We start from the raw sequence: 17,271 nt of genomic DNA on the forward strand, positions 1-17,271 counted from the left end.
GAGGAAGAGGAGGAGGAGGAGGAGGAGGAGGAGGAGGAGGAGGTGTCCATCATTGAAGGAATTCGGGGCAGGAACCTGGAGGTATTGCTTCCTGGTTTACTCCTCATGGCTTGCTCAGCCTGCTTTCTATAGAATCCAGGGCACCAGCCCAGGGAATGGCACCACCCACCATGGACTGATCTCGCTCCATCAATCACTATTTAAGAAAATGTTCTACAGGCCTGCCTACAGCCCAATCTTATGGAGGCATTTCCTCAGTTGAGGTTACCCCCTTTCAGATGACTCAAGCCTGCCAAGTTGCCATAAAACTAGCCACCATGCCCTGATGGTGGCAGTGAGGAGGTAGCTGAGCGTTCCAGAGAGCCACCGTGAGCTAAGGGTCCTGACACCCACAGCTCAGAGCTGTACTCATAGCAGGGGTCTTTGAAACTTCAGAGACTACAAAAGAAGAAGCTGCGAGAAGCCAAAGGCAGAAGCTGAAGATGGAAGCAAGTCTGAGGGAGCTCAGAGTCTAGGCTGGAGGATGGAGCTGTAACCGGCTGCTGGGTGATGCACTTTAAGCCCAGAACAAATGTCTAGAGCATAAGACCCTGGCTTTGAAAGTTGGAGCCATAAAGCCCCTAGTTCTCAAGGCTTAGAGATATAAACTTCTACATTTGGAGGCCCTAGCCAGGTGTACTGGCTCACACCTTGAATACCAGCACTTGGGGAGGCAGAGGCATGTAGACTTTTGAGTTTGAGTCCAGCCTGGTCTATATAGTGAGTTCTGGGACAGACACAGCTCTAGAGAGAGATCCTATTTCAAAGAGAAGGAGAGGGAGAGAGAATAAACTTTGGAATCAGGAAAAACGGCATTATAGTTTTCCAAAGTAGTAGTTATATGGACTCCTCCCACAGTGTGGAAAACTCAGTTGCTTCACATCCTTGTTGCCGGTTAGTAATGAGCTTCTATTTCAACATTTCTGTGGCCACACAATGGTAGCTGTTTGTGTTTTTATTCTGCATTCCCGCCGGCTTCATGCCGTTGTTGATCACCTCTTCCTGGTCACTGGTTTTTCTCCTCACTTCCTCCTCAGTGCAGGGAAATAAACAGTATCTTTTCTAAAGGCTATGTTCTAGTTTGTCCTCTCTCCCTCCCCCTCCCCCTCCCCCTCCCCCTCCCTCTCCTTCTGTCTTTCCCTTCCTCCCTCTCCTTCTGTCTTTCCCTTCCTCCCTTTCTTTCTCTGTGTGTTTTGTTTTGTTGAGACAGGGTCTCACTGTGTAGCCCTAGATGGCCTGGAATGTGCTATGTAGACCAGTCTGACCTGGAACTCACAGAAATCCACCTGCCTCTGTCTCTCAAGTACTAGAGCTAAAGCCATGGAACTTAGTTTCTTAGTCATGTTTCTAAGTTTCTCAACTACCTTCTTTCAAATCAAATAGTCCAGGGGTTGGAGAGATGGCTCAGAAGTTAAAAGCACTGACTGCTTTTCCAGAGGTCCCGAGTTCAATTCTCAACAACCGCATGGTGGTTCACAACCATCTGTAATGGGATCTGATGCCCTCCTCTGGTGTGTCTGAGGACAGTGACAGTGTACTCATATACATAAAATACCATAGAGTAGAATAATTAAACAGTTCAGGGTGCCCAGCCCCATCTCTGTTCTCCCTTGGATCATGTATGAATGCGCATGCACGCATGTGTACATGTATGTTTAGCTTACCTGGTTCTCAGTGAAAGAGTTGAATTATCTGATTGCCTTTTTCAGAAGTGAAGTTTTTACTTGCAATAAGAGAAGTTCAATTTTTTAAAATGGTCAATCCATAATCGTATATGTAACAGGATAACAGAATTATTGAACATGGGCGGTTCTTGACAATGCAATATGAATGTCTGATTTACAAAATCACACATATGTAGACAGCATGGTGCATATTTCTAAAAGTGCCAGTGTATGCATGGCGGATACACATCTTCCTTAGGTAGGCACCACCTTTGGGCAGTGGGTGGGGAAAGAGGTGATGGAAGCTTTGACGGTTACATTGGTCAGCATCTGCACATTTCATTCATTTAAAAGAGTATATCGTGGGGCTGGAGGGATAGGAGAATGGTTAAAAGACTTGGTGCTCTTGCAGATGACCAGGGTTCAGTTCCCAGTATCCACATGGCAGCTCACAGCCATCTGGAACTCCAGTTCCAGTGACCCCAACAGGGATGCATGTGACATACACACATGCCTGCAGGTGAAATAACCATATGCATAGAGTTAAATAAGTAAATTAAAAAACTAATTTAAAAAGCGTCATAGAGGTGATTTTGTGGATACTGGTTTCATCATTTTCCACGTTTTAAGATACATTTGAGGCATTTCATTAAAATAGGTTTTTTTTTTTTTTTTTTTTTTTTTTTTTTTTTAAGAAAGAAAATCTTGCAGCGTATCATTACGTCAGCAACCAAATAAGCTACATCTGGAATACAGGGTGTTGTTTGCCTGTTCTTGATTTTAAGGTTTGAAGAAACTTAAACAACCACACTCACGAGTCTGGCGATCTCCGGGTTCGTCAGCTGAAGGCCCCAGATGCAGATCTCCTTGCCCAGCGTGTAGCTCTCATCTCGGATGGTCATGAGCAAAGGTTCCAAGGAAACGGGCAGAGTGCTGGCTGAGGAGTTACCAGCCCTCACAAGCATGAACTGGAGTGTAGGAAAACTCTAGGTGACCATCATGAAGAGATACCCACGCTTCCATATATGCAAAAGGGACACTGGCAAAGATGGCTGCATGAGTGTTTGAGGTCGTCACTCCCTGTGTATCAGGGTGGTGGTCCAACTGTCCACCAACCGTGGACAGGTATGGCACTGTAGGGCAGAGTTACTACAGGTTCTGTGACCTCTACCGGGTCACAGAATCAATTTAGTTGTGTATAGCCAGCTTTTGTTTTTCTTTAAGGAAACAGAAAGGCAGGAAAAATATCAAATTGCATCTTACATAGCAAGGATAATACTGATTGTTTCATAAGGTTCTTAAAAACGATTTATCTATTTTAATTTTGTGTCTGAGTGTTCTGCCTATGTGTGCGTCTGCGCACTCCATGTGTGCAATGCTCTCGGAGGCCAGAGGGGCACATCAGCTCTCCTGGAATTGGAGTTATAGACAACTGTGAGCCCCTGTGTGGGTACTGGAAACCAATCAGGGTTCAAGCAGCAAGCATTCCTCACCACTGACCTATCTATCCCTCCAGCCCCATCACAAGGCTCTTCATGATATTCATAATCAAAACAGAGAACCCACATCTGAGCATGCTACCAACGTACACGGCCCTCTTCGTTGTGTGTACACCCAGATTCATCCTGGATGGGGATGCTGATTGTATTTCTAATGATGGTTGTGACAAAACATTTGGTAGAGGCCAATTGTAAAGAGTACAGTGAAAAGGAACACTTTAGTGGATTTGAAAGATGACGGAGAAGTTAAGAGCACACTGGGTTAGCTAACAACGGCCTATAACTCCCGCTCTAGAGGACCCAACACCTTCTTCTGGTCTCTACAGGTACCTGCATTCTATGCACACCTTCCCCCATACATATAATTTAAAAATAACATCTTTAAAAAGCAATAATTATTTTACCCTGCTCCCTTCTGCCTCCCAAGGATGGTTGTGGGGCTGGAGAGATGGCTCAATAGTTTAAAGCGCGTGTTCCTCTTACAGAGGACCAAGCTTAGATTCTAACACCCACGCTGGGCAACTCTAGTTCCAGGGCATCTGATGTCCTCTTCTGACCTGGACTGGCACCTGCACATGTGTGGTACACATATATGGGTGCCAGGCACACACACATATACATACTTTTTTTTTTTTTAAAGGATGGTCGTGGGGAGCTCCTCTCCAAAGCAGGGAAATGTGTGTGGGAACCTTTGGTAGAAACTAGAAAAAAGAAGGGACTAGAAAATCTGGAGGCAGAGGAGGTGGGCAGAGCAGAATAGGTGGGCAGAGAGGCTAGAGGGAAGGAGGGGCGCAGCTCGGGGAGGCTGAAGTCAGAGGAAAGAGGAGGGCTTACAGAAGACCTTGAGAAGGTAGTGTTGTGTGAGCTTCTGTGGACTCAATTCCTGACCCCCATTCCCCCAAAAAACAACAAACACATTCTGGCAGACTTAGAAGGGCAGGTGCGTGGGCGTAGGGAGCACAGAAGAGTGGATGGATGGAGGCGGCCCGTGGTGCCCCAGAGGTGAATGTCACTCAGTAGTTGTCAGGCAATGCAGAGCTGGTGAGGCAGTCAGCTTTGGGTTGGAGAAATGTGTCCCTAGGGAGTCTGTTTCAAGGATGGCCCGAATCCCCACCACTCACTCTCCTGAGGATCTGCTCTCTGTCAATGCTGTCCTTCAGGTCTCTGTGGATGGTGGGACACACGGAGGTCCGAGACTGTATGCAGTGCCTCTGGTAGGTCTTCAGGAACTTCTGAAGAACGGGAACCACCGAAGGCGCAGCCGCTTTGGATTTTTGTTTTCTTTCCTTCGCTCTCGGCATTGTTTTGCAGTGTTCGATTCCCCCTTGGTTTCTGAAAACAGTAACTTAAGCTGAAATCCGTGTGCCTCACCCTTGAAATCCCAGGGAACGCTGCGGTGTGCCCTTCTCTAAGAATCTTAAAGGCAGGCTGGAGAGATGGCTCAGCTGTTAAGCCCACTGACTGCTCTTCCAGAGGTCCTAAGTTCAATTCCCAGCAACCACATCCATATGGTGGCTCACAACAATCTGTAATGGGATCTATGCTCTCTTCTGGTGTGTCTGAAGACAGCAATAGTATACTCATATATGCATAAAATAAACAATTCATTTAAAAAAAATCTTAAAGGCGTTTAGCCTAAATGGCCATGGTGAGTTGAGATAATTTCCAATGTCCATATTCATGGGTCCAAATTTGTTGTTTATCTCTTTAAAAATGAGAGCAGTACTCATGGATTCAGTTATGAGGAGGAGAAATAATATTAATTCAAGGTACTATTCAGTGATTACTAATGGTGATACACTTGTTTTAAAGTGGCATGGTTCTCTTTACTGATTCAGGTTTTGCCAGAGTGTACATGCTGATGTGGTTAAGAATGTGGACTTTGGGGGGCTGGTGAGATGGCTCTGTGGGTAAGAGCACCCGACTGCTCTTCCAAAGGTCCAGAGTTCAAATCCCAGCAACCACATGGTGGCTCACAACCATCTGTAACAAGATCTGATGCCCTCTTCTGGAGTGTCTGAAGACAACTACAGTGTACTTACATATAGTAAATAAATAAATCTTTAAAAAAAAAAAAAAAAAAGAATGTGGACTTTGTGGGGCTGGAGGGATGGCTCAGAGGTTAAGAGCACTGACTGCTCTTCCAGAGGTCCTGAGTTCAATTCCCAGCCACCACATGATGGCTCACAACCATTTGTAATGGGAACTGATGCCCTCTTCTGGTGCGTCTGAAGACAGCTACAGTGTACTAATAAACATTAAATAAATAAATGAATAGTTTAGTGGTCAAGTGTTTGCCTACATGCGTTAGACCCTGGATTCAATACTGGAAAAAAAAGTGTAGGCATTTATGATGTACATTATGTTGGTACATTGTCATGTGCTATTTAAGTTCACTGTGAAGGTGTTTCTGCCAGCCCCACTCCCTTCAGATCTAGCACATTTATGTCAACTGGTTTCCAAGACCCCTGTCTGGGGGTGGGCCAGACTCCTAACTTTGTGAACAGGAAGAAAGAGAAGAGCCCAAGAGTTAAAATACATGACTTTGAGGACAGCTAGACACTCACCATCACCAACAGCCACCAACAGCCATTACTACTGTTTAGCTCACAATATAAAAATAAAATTAAAAAATCCTGCAGTGGGAAAGGGAAGTGGGGTTCAGCCATGGGGAGCCCAGCCACGGGAGAAAGCTCAAACCAGAGCTCCAGCTGCTGCCTCGACGTCCCCAGAGGGTTTCTTTTCTTCTTTTTATTTTGTAGTTTTTGGGTTTTCTGAGACAGAGTTTCTCTGTGTAACAGCTTTGGCTGTCCTGGAACTTGCTCTGTAGACCAGGCTGGCCTCGAACTCACAGAGATCTGCCTCTGCCTCAGCTCCCACTCTGTTCTTTAAAGCAGCCAGTCTACACTTGGTGTTTTCTTACAGCAGTCCAGACTGATGTCAGGTAGAGAGCCTGCAGCTCTGCTCACTCTGGGAGCATTTTTCACCAGCTGCTTCTAAGTTCTTCCTGATGGACATGCTACAAGTGCACAGACTCTGCAAAGGCTCTCCATTAAGAAAATTCGTGTTTTTAAAAATTACATTCTGAGTGTGTGTGTGTGTGTGTGTGTGTGTGTGTGTGTCCAGAAGGTCTGGAATTCCTTTCTCAGACACAAAACCAGGCCAACACCTAGCTATATGACAGAAAAGCTGCAGGCATGAGGTAATGTCTAAGGAGGAATGTCCTCTGATTCAAACGAGACCAAAGTGCAGGACAAACTCTGACAAAGGATCACAAAGACTTTTTGTTCAAGACTTGCTAGCTAGATGCTACATAAACAGCAATGGAGGATAAACAAGAAAACAATCGTTCATTCCTGAAGTAAACCCAGATTCCCCTGTCTCTGGCTAGCATTACTCTCCTTTTCAGCTCCCTGTGATGCCCAGGGCTATGTTAGCCATGGCCTAAGTGTGAGTCCCAGAATGCCACAGTGAGTGCTGTGGAGGCCAGACGACAGTTTACAGCTATCTTTTGTGGTGTGTTTTTGGGAATTAAAGACAGGTTTCTCGGCTTGGTGGCAAGTGCCTTCTACTGAGCCCAACAAGTAGGTTTTTGTTCTTAATTATTTTATTTAGGGGGCTGGAAAGAAGGCTCAGCGGAGTACTGACTGCTCTTTTAGAGGTTCTGAGTTCAATTCCCAAGACCTTTATGCTGGCTTACAACCATCTGTGATGGGATCCAATGCCTTCTGGTGTGTCTGAGGAGAGCAACACTGTGCTTACATACATAAAATAAATGATTCCTTAATGATTTTCTTTAAATAACTGGCCTGACAAGAATTGCCCACTGGTGCAGTAGTGACACAGACATTTATGGGAGTTACCAACCACTTTCTGCTTACATCTAATGGCCGATCCATGAGGTGGAGCTTATGCCCAATGCTGTTTCCAGGGCCAAGACTGTATGGCTAGGTAGGTTATAGACCCCAGGGGTGAATACCTAATGCTCTGCTACATTGACATAGCTTTAAAATGACCACCAGTGACTTCTTATTATACTCATAGATTTGTATATTTAAAGGACACTACCCTTCACCCTCCACACCCTCCAGGAGCAGCTCTGGGATTTCCCACCTCCAGGGTGGCTGGGATTTCCCATGCTCCCTTGGGTAGAGCTGCCCTGACTCTCACCACCTCCTGTTTCCAAGGTGACACTCAGCTGAGGGAGAACAATAGTATTATGCTCTCTCCTAGGACCTATAACTTACTTAACTGTAAGTTCTCCAATCAGAAAGTAGCTGGTTACCCCAGTAAGATCTGGGCCACCTTTCCACGTCCAGTCCTTCGGAGAAGCTTCTTCTCGAAGTAGAAGACAAGTCACTCAAAGACCCTTATCTGGTCAAAGTGTGGGGAATACGAGACAATGGAGCGTGCATCCCTAAATGGGTTGTACACACCACACCCTTTCTCCCAAAGTTGAGGGAGCGCCTCCAAAGACAGAAAGATCCTCGGAGCCAGAGGCACTGGCTGACTTCATGGAAACCTTGCTCTCCAGGCACAGCAGAACAGATGCACATGAATTCACAGTGACTGTGACTATGTGTGCATCAGAGTTCTGTAACCTCAACCCAGACAACAATCACAGTGTGGAGGGGGAGGGGCACCAGAAAGTCCTTCAGTAGCTGAGGACTGTACGCTGGCCCTTCAGGGCTCCTGGGAGATGGAGAGAGAGTCAACTTGAGGTCTACCTCACTCCAAGGCAAGTCTCAGTCCTGAGAGTAGTGGGCAACAGAAGCCGGACTCAATAGGGAGAGAAAAAGGAGAAAATTCAAAATGGAGTGGGGGGAGATGAGGGTGGGGAGGAGTGGGGGGTAGATGAGGGAGGAGGAGTGGGGGAAGGAGAGGGTGGGGAGGAGAAGAGTGGGGGGAGATGAGAGAGGGGAGAGTGGGGAGGGGTGAATATGATGAAAGAACATTGCATGAAATTTTTAAAGAATTAAAAAATTATTTAAAATGAGTTTATCAGAGAGAGAAAGGAGAAGGAGAGAGAGAGAGAGAGAGAGAGAGAGAGAGAGAGAGAGAGAGAGAGAGAGAGAGAGAGAGAGAGAGAGAGAGAGAGAGAGAGAGAGAGAGAGAGAGACTATGTATGGAGGTCAGATGACAACCCAGTATATTCTCTGTGTCTATGATTTGTTCTGGAGATCCAGCTCATGTTAGTTGTTAGGCTGTCAAGTCAAATGATGCCGAGACATCTCGCTGGTCCAAGACAATCCGTATTTTGCCACAGCATATTTTGAGGTCCTTTCTGCAGGCCATTTGGGGCCGGGTGCTCCAAAGTCCCTCCCGATTAATCACGAGTGAACACTCCCTGAGGTGTCCGGTGTGAGCCTTACCTGTGCAGCTAGACTTTATCAGCTCATCTGGAGGCCACTCTCCCTCCGCTGCACCTCACTCCGGAAACAGGACAGAAGGGCACAGTCAGAGGGGGTGCGAGTCAGAGCCCGAGGGAGCACAGAGAGCCCCAGTTAGCCCGGAGGCAGGGACGCGCAGAGCAGGTCCTGTGGGGTGTGGGGTGTGGAGGGCAGTGTCCTCCCGGGACCTTTGAAACCCCAGCTACCCCACAGTTGCAGGTGCTGAGCACTGTCCAAGAGTCGCAGTCCGGCTTCTCGCGTCAGCTGTCGCCATAGAGACGGAAGCCTGAGCTTGCGGACAGAGGCTGAATAGAGACAGTAAGAATCTCAATCTCGCTGTAGGCAATGGCTTTGGAGTTAAGACCTTCCAGGCTGCAGGAAAGGGGGAAAGGCCTTAGGGGAGAGACGTTCCCACCCTGAGGTGTGGGGCAGGCCACCTTACAGGGCAAAGACAACTTCGAGGATGACTGGGAGTCCAAACCTTGAGAGGATAATTCATACTCTCCTTCATCCCAGCAGGCCAGTCTGGATGGAGCCCGAGAACCTCTCAGTCTGTGGCCAGGGACAGAGATGAGACCCGAGGAGGATTCTGGTGAAGCTGTGGGATTTGAAGAGGGATGGAGGAGCACTGGAGCCAGGAAATGTGAGTGGCTTCTAGAAGCTGGAAGAGTAGAAATGGATTCTCCTCAGAGCTCCACAAAGAAACACAGCCTCGTGGAACCAGCTTAGATTTTAGTTCTGTGTATATAGTAAACATCCTCTCCTTCTCTCCCTCCCTTCCTCCCTCTCCCATCTCTCTCCCATCTCTTCTCTTCTCTCTGTCTCAAAAAACCCAAAAACTACAAAATAAAAAGAAGAAAAGAAACCCTCTGGGGACGTCGAGGCAGCAGCTGGAGCTCTGGTTTGAGCTTTCTCCCGTGGCTGGGCTCCCCATGGCTGAACCCCACTTCCCTTTCCCACTGCAGGATTTTTTAATTTTATTTTTATATTGTGAGCTAAACAGTAGTAATGGCTGTTGGTGGCTGTTGGTGATGGTGTCCTCAAAGTCATGTATTTTAACTCTTGGGCTCTTCTCTTTCTTCCTGTTCACAAAGTTAGGAGTCTGGCCCACCCCCAGACAGGGGTCTTGGAGACCAGTTGACATAAACGTGCTAGATCTGAAGGGAGTGGGGCTGGCAGAAACACCTTCACAGCGAATTTAAATAGCACATGACAGTGTACCAACATAATGTACATCATAAATGCCTACACTTTTTTTTTTCTAGTATTGAATCCAGGGTCTAACGCATGTAGGCAAACACTTGACCACCACCCTGCCTCACAGATAGTGGGTCTGTCTGCACACCTTTAATCCCAGCACTACAGAGGCAAAGGCAGGTTGTGATATTGGTCTAGTCTATGGAGAGAGTTCCAGGCTAATCAAGGTGTCACAGTGAGACCTTGTTTAACAACCAAAATCAACCAACCAACCAAACAAACAAAAAATGTGGGCTGGGTTGGCAAGCTGGCTTGGAAAGATGTTCAGTTCAATTGAGTCCAATCCCTGGGCCTTACATGCAGGAAGGAAAGAACTAACTTTTGCAGGTTGTCCTCCGACTTCCACACCTGCCTGTGGCACACAAGTCCCTACTCTTATACACACAGATACATAGCTGTAATGATGAAAGCTTTTTAAAGCATAGTATGACTACTACCAAATACAGAGAGAGAGGAAGAGGGAAGGGGAAGGGAGAAAGGGGGCGGGCGATGAGAGTGTTTGTGTGTATACCACAGCCCATGTGCTGCTGTGAGTGGAGCCTGCTGTCTTCGTTACTTTTCTATTGCTGTGGACAGACAGCATGAGCAAGGCACCTTACAGAAGAAAGCGTCTCAGAAGGCGAGGCAAGCAGACTGGCGTGGTGCTGGAGCTGCCGCTGAAAATGTACATCTTAACACACACACACACACACACACACACACACACACACACACACACACTGGGAGAGAGACAGACAGACAGAGACAGAGAGAGACAGAGAGAGAGACACAGACACAGACACAGACACACACACTGGGGGGAGACAGACAGAAACAGAGGGAGACACAGACACAGACACACACACACACACACAGGACCTAGTATAGGCTTCTGAAACCTCAAAGCCCACCCCTGTGATACACCTCCTCCAAGAAGGCCACCCTGCTAATCCTTCCCCAAACAGTTCCATTAACTAGGGACGGGAACCTACTGAGGCCATTCTCATTCAAATCACCACACGTGGAGGCCAGAGGACAATGGTGTGGAGTTGATTTTCTTCTTCATTCACTGTTGGTTCTTAGACTCAAACCCAGGTAGGTCAGCAGGCATCTTAGCAGCCTGAGTTTCAGGTTTGCAAGACAAGAACATTCCAGAAAATGGTTCTATGACTACGTGAACGACAATCTAAACTTAACACTACTGAATTGTACATTTAAAAGTGGTTAAAGCGATAAATGTTTGTTTTGTTTTGTTTTCTGGGTATTTTACCATTTGCAAAATTTTACCTTTTTTTTTTTTTTAAGATTTATTTATTTATTATATGTAAGTACACTGTAGCTGTCTTCAGACACTCCAGAAGAGGGAGTCAGATCTTGTTACAGATGGTTATGAGCCACCATGTGGTTGCTGGGATTTGAACTCTGGACCTTCGGAAGAGCCATCTCACCAGCCCACCTTTTTTTTTTTTTTTTTAATTTAACCAATTTACCATTTTACCAATTATGAAAACTGGGACCGTGGGCTGCTGAGACGGCGCTTGTGCTTGGCCTCACAACCATCTGTTCCAGGGCTTCCAACACCCTCTTCTGGCCTCCACAGACACTGCATACAGGCGAAACACATACATGCATGCAGGCTAAACACCCATGCACATAAAATAAAAAGAAATGAAACTGAAGAAATAATATACCCACCAGACTTCTGAGTATACAAAACCATGGTTGGCCCTTGTGCTGTAGTTGGCCAATCCTGTCATGGAAAATTGAATCAGCCACAGTCCTCACTGGCACAAAGATGGTCACAAATCCCATGTGGTGAGACAACCAACCCCCATGGCCCCAGAAAAGAGGTTAGGGAACAATGTTTACTTCATAGCAAGCGAAAAGGCCGACATAAACTTGGAAACGCTTGTAGTAAATCTCCAACCCAAGTGTGCCCCAGCAATGAAAACACAACTCAGTTAATATGAATCCATGCTGTGCGCCTAGATTGGGCAAATCTACCGCTACACTTCCATCTGTCACATCTATGAGACCCCTTAGAACTTGCAGTTTCTCCAGGCCATGTGCTTCTGCCTCGCTTTTCTCCTTCTTCCTCCTCCTCTGCATCCTCTCCCTCTTCCATTTTCTCTTCTCTCTCCCCACCTTCAGCTCTACCTTCTCTTTATCTGCCCAATCATCAGCTCTGCTTAATTTTACACATTATGGTGGGAAGCAGGTTTATAGGAAGCCACGTGAGTGCTGACTCATTCCTTGTTTGCAGCCCCTCCCAGGAGAACAGAATTAACAATATAATTAGCCCCAGGGCTGTCCACAACATATGCTGCATTCCCATTTTTCAGTGGGAGAGCTCCTGTGCAGATGGCCCTCGCTCTCCCCTCCAAGGACGAAGGAGTTAATTTAAGGAAGGGTTCCACCCTCCCGCCCCAGTCACATGTCTTTGGAGTGAAACTGGTCAGGGCCTCGTCACCCCAACTGCTACTTCTGCTACTTTTTTTGGGAAGGACTTTCTGCTAACTGGTGCTTTTTTGGCTCCTTGACAAATTGCATTGTTTGCTATAAAAAGCTCAGTCATAAACTGAAGAAAAGGGAGCGAAGGGCTATAAAATGTCAGCCTCACATCACGTGGGCCTTTAAAGAACTATCTGCATGCAGAAAACCAAGTGGGGCCATGGGAAATATTCTTCAAATTGTTTGAAGAGAAAATAATGACTAGAACCTCAGCCAGTCTAGCCTGGTGCATGTTTCACCGAGAACGGAGCGCGTCCTTAGGAATCAGGAGGTTGGGAGGCATTCAGCTGCCTTGGGGTCTGAAGTCCTCTGGATTTGGGAGCCCGAGAACTGACCCTGCCTGCCTTTGTCATCTTTGATTTCTGTTGGGTCTCACTTCTACCTTGTGGAACAATGTGATCACTGAAATACCATCACGGAGTGGTTATAATTATTTTAAGGCAAGCATATTGTTGGTTAGCCATAGATACTTTTATTATTATAAAAGTTTTCAGAAATAAATAAGCATAAATAAAATTCACTTGTAAACCCACCAGCTAGAAATGGTACCACTTTGACATCTTAGAAGACAGCTCTAACTTCCTGTTATAAGTTCCGGTCACCTGCTACATGGTATCTTCCTGACACTAATTTCACTCTCTGTGAAATGGGTCCAATAGTCCTATTTAGAAGTCATGTGAGAATGAAAAATAAGGAACTGTTCATAAAATGTTCACTCTGGCAGACCATAGGTACTCGAGTTGTTGACTGTTAACCCATACTACCACAAGGGAGAAGAGGTCTTCATTCTTGGCCCCTCCTCAGACAGGTGCACACGTCACCCGGAAAACACACCCTCCTTCCCTCTGTCCTCCCTCCTTCTTCCCCTCCCTCTCCCTTTCTCTGTCCTTTTTTCTGTTTGCTTGTTTTTCGAGACAGGGTTTCTCTGTGTAGCCCTGGCTGTCCTGGAACTCACTCTGTAGACCAGGCTGGCCTCGAACCCAGAAATCCACCTGCCTCTGCCTCCCAAGTGCTGGGATTAAAGGTGTGTGCCACCACGCCCGGCTCATACTACAAACTTTTATATGGGTCCATGATTCATTCCAAGTCCAGAGGAAAAGGCCACACTAACAGAAGTGTGGTTGTTCTTTCAAGGATGCAGATCATCATGCCACACACACAGGAATCTGCACAGGCAGACACACCACACACTTGTGTTACTGACATAGGGGAAACAGTAAATTTGAGTGTATAATCTGGTACGTATTGACATGTGGACCACTCATTACATCAAAAGGGAGGACAAACATCTTCCTAGCGGGGATGATGGGGAATATCTGTAAACTTAGTTCTTTGGAAGCTGAGGCAGGAGGATTACTCTGAGTTTGAGGCCAGTCTGGGCCTACACAATGAGTCTGAGGGTAACTTGAGTTACACAGCATGACCTTGTCGGAAAAACAAAAAAACAACCAAAATCCCAAGAAGAATAGAAAAATGTTTTTAATTTGTCCTGGGTTTTATGGTCCAAGACTCTTGAAACAAAAGGCTCAGAGGGTAAAAGCACACATATACTTAATATAAGCTGTAAAAGCAACATGGGAGACTATGAGGAAAAGAAGACCAGAAGAATGAGTTGAACACACACGTGTGCACTTGATGAAGGGTCAACACCGGCTGACTGATGTATAAAACTCTAACCCACCACTAAGGGTCGGGTGCATGCATCCTGGTGTTTGTGTTCTTTTCATTAAAAGGAGTGTGTGTGTGTGTGTGTGTGTGTGTGTGTGTGCACCCTCAGAGGCCAGAAGAGGTCATCGGATATCCTGAGCCGAGGTTACTGGTGGCTGTAAGGGCGCTAGGTACTGAACTCTAGGCCTGTGGCTGAGAAGTATTCTTAACCACAAAGCCTTGTCTCGGACCCCTAGATTCTCTTCTGTGACCTTCTGTGACCTTCTGCTCTGAAGGTCTAGGGAAGGGACTCCCACTGAGGGTCTCAACACCTGCTTGAAGGGAGAAGGCAGACTGTGACGATGACTTTCCTGTTTCTGCCATTTGCTCAAATCCCTTCAACTTGAAGTATTTAATCTGTCAACATGCTGTATTTGCAAGCCTTGCTATGCTCATCCCTGGACTATTCCACTTTCTGTGATGTCTCCATAGCCCAAGGCAGCCAGCCCTTCTCGCTTGCATTAAACACATATCCTAGAGATCAATAGAAATGTTCAGACAAGAAGTTTCTGGCAGCTATTTTGTGACATCTGCAGCTAAGAATCCACAAAAACAGGTTGGCTTGGGGCAAGACTGGCAGTGTGAGTCCACAGCCACCTCTGGCTTCTCTCTGCTCCTCTTTGGAACAAAGAACTGGAAAGAGGCACAGAAAAGGCACTGTGATTTGAGGCTGTTGGGCCAGGCACCCTCTGTCAAAACTGGTTTCTTTTCCCACTGGCTGGCTTTCCACTTTGTTGAGACACAAGATGGTTGTAGTCTTGATACTAAAACGTAAGGATTTAGGCACTGGGGGCTCAATGGGAAGGGAATGTCTACGTTATTTGCCAGTTAGAGCTCACTCCTCCTCAGGGGCAGGGCTTGAGCCGCAGGGTTCTATAATCTTGTACAAAATATTTCCACCATCACGAAGCTCATTCAAAAATAAATAAATATCCGCAGCCCCACAGATGTTTCCTTATTTGCCAAAGGTAAAAGAAGATAAACACACTTACTGTGATCCACAATATTTGTGTAAAAGGCACCACACTAGAGCTGTCCTAAGTACGCTCAACAATAATATTTGGGGAACTTTAATTTCTTATCTTGGATGGCTTCTCCCCACATGGATGCAGCTTTAGCTTTCTCTCCCAGGGTCAGCACCTCCAAAATCAGAAGAACCTGTGCTTCCAGGAATTGCATTTCCCCAGCGAGACAATGGGGCCAAGTCTGGGTCCCCTCCTCCATGAGTATCAAGTAGAGAGGCTGGTTGCTCCAGGTCTGCCACCCATGGCCACCATTCCAGACCAGCTCAGCCAGGCTCACGTGGGCTCTCCGACTTGAGGAGCCTCTGAACTCCTGGAGGGCACATTATAGAGCCTCTTGCTGGCCTCTTTGTTGACACAGGGCACCTGGGTTTGAAGGCCTGCTCCTCTAGTAAGTGGTACGGCTGGGGCCTCTCTTGGGGAACCACCAACTTAATACATCTTTTTTTTCCAGTGCTTCTAAAATTTTTCAACTCATGGCTGGGAAACTGGCTTGCAAAGGTTGGAGAAGGGACCCGTTTGCACTTTGATTAGGTCATTCTAGGCCAATGTCACATGCTTTTTTGATCATGATACCCTGGAGGCAGAGATAGGAGGGTATTTGTGAGTTTGAGGCTAGCTTAAACTACAGGATGAGTTCAAGGCTAGCCATGCCAATTTCATGAGACCCTGTCTCAATAATAAAATAGACAAATTAATTAATAAAAAAAAAGGGCTACTCTGGCTACTTCCTAGGTGTTAGGCACAGTGCCACACCCAGGGAACCAAGAATCTGCTTAGCACCATACTTCTAGGGAGAGACCCAGATATGGATGGCACTTATTCTTCTGTAGCTGGCTGGACTTGCTAAGAATTGGGTATCTAAGCCTGGTGGCTAAGACTGAGGTAGAGAAAGAAGGGGCCAGAGGCTGTTCGGGTGGTCTAGGAGGGTGTTCACAGGCTGGTGGATTCTCGGAGCTCAAGGAAGGCCCTGGTAGTGAACAAAGTGTTGTCAACAAGTAGATTCTGGCTGAGGGCCCGGGCACAAGTGTGCATGCACGGTCAGCAAGCACATCAGGAAGGGAGCTGAGCGGAATGTAGGGAAACTCGTGTGAGGACTGCTTCCCAGTTTGCGCCCAAGACCAAGGGTGACAGCCTCGTTGTGGCATAGTGCCCTGTTCTTGAACTCAGGCAGGGCTCACCTTAGTGACCAAGTCCAAGAGCTGTCACCTGGGGTTCTGGCCCGTGCCCAGGTTACAGATGACTGGTGTGGTTATCCTCCATATTTCCCACTGGGCCCACTCACACCTCAGAGGAACCCTTCTGGGGCGTGGAGTGTCCGATGGTGGCTTTGAGCTGGGCAGTGGGTCAGAATCTTGCGAAGGCTGACCCAGGAACCACTTTCCCGTAGGGATGGACAGCGGGGCTGGAAGCATCTCCCGCTGAGTACAGAGGCACTCACTGGGTGCCATACGCTTCTGAAGCCTTACACTTGGGCTTCTGCTGCACAGTTTGCCCAGCATGGAGCTTGCCCTTTCTCTAAGGTTTTGGGCATCTTTGTGAAGAATCCTGGGGTTATAATTGCGTGTGTTTACTTTTGGGCCCTCTGTCGCACTGGTGTACATCTGTGCTTTATGCCAGGCTCCACGCTGGTTTGGAGCTCCAGGCTCCGTCCTACAGCTCAGCTGTAGAATGGGAAACGGGGCACTGTTTCTGCAGGACTGCTTCTCCTAGCTTCACATGGCTTTGGCTATTGAGAAACTTCTGTTTACACTTTGGGATTTTTTTTTTTTTCTATTTCTGGAAAGAAACTCATTGAAATTTTAATAGGGATTATACTGAGCACGTAAATTACTTTCAGTAATATGTTCATTTATACAACAGCAATTCTGATCCATGACTATTGGGAGGTTTTTGTTTTTGTTTTTAAATTTTCTAATGTCTTCATCTGACTTAATTATTTCTTATTTTCCCTTCAGTCCATTTTATTGCTCTGGCCAATGGTGTTTTAAGCACCATTTCTGAAGCAAGAGTAGAGAGCAGACATGTTTACCTCACCCCATTTTCCCCACTTAGTGCATGGTTAGCTATCAGTCTGTCCTATACAGCTGCTTCTGCTTCTTCTTCTTCTTCTTCTTCTTCTTCTTCTTTTCTTCTTCTTCTTCTTCTTCTTCTTCTTCTTCTTCTTCTTCTTCTTCTTCTTCTTCTTCTTCTTCTTCTTCTT

The 17,271-nt window shown here is 46.6% G+C and overlaps 1 protein-coding gene and 1 pseudogene across 1 annotated transcript in view; one reads left to right on the forward strand and one right to left on the reverse strand.

Moving 5' to 3' along the window:
* LOC110328417 (NACHT, LRR and PYD domains-containing protein 5-like) overlaps nt 1–8,836 on the reverse strand; it is a 39,890-nt gene extending 31,054 nt beyond the window's left edge. The window contains exons 1-3 of the mRNA XM_029542753.1: nt 8,575–8,836; nt 4,324–4,534; nt 2,519–2,671 (exon numbers count right to left, since the gene is read on the reverse strand). Coding sequence (XP_029398613.1) covers nt 2,519–2,671; nt 4,324–4,503 — 333 coding nt within the window. The 5' untranslated portion in view covers nt 4,504–4,534; nt 8,575–8,836. The remainder of the gene's footprint in view (nt 1–2,518; nt 2,672–4,323; nt 4,535–8,574) is intronic.
* A 6,404-nt stretch (nt 8,837–15,240) lies between these two features.
* Nucleotides 15,241–17,271, forward strand: part of LOC110328418 — a 5,048-nt pseudogene continuing 3,017 nt past the window's right edge.

Source organism: Mus pahari, chromosome 10 (assembly GCF_900095145.1).
Source record: "Mus pahari chromosome 10, PAHARI_EIJ_v1.1, whole genome shotgun sequence".
NCBI lineage: Eukaryota > Metazoa > Chordata > Mammalia > Rodentia > Muridae > Mus > Mus pahari.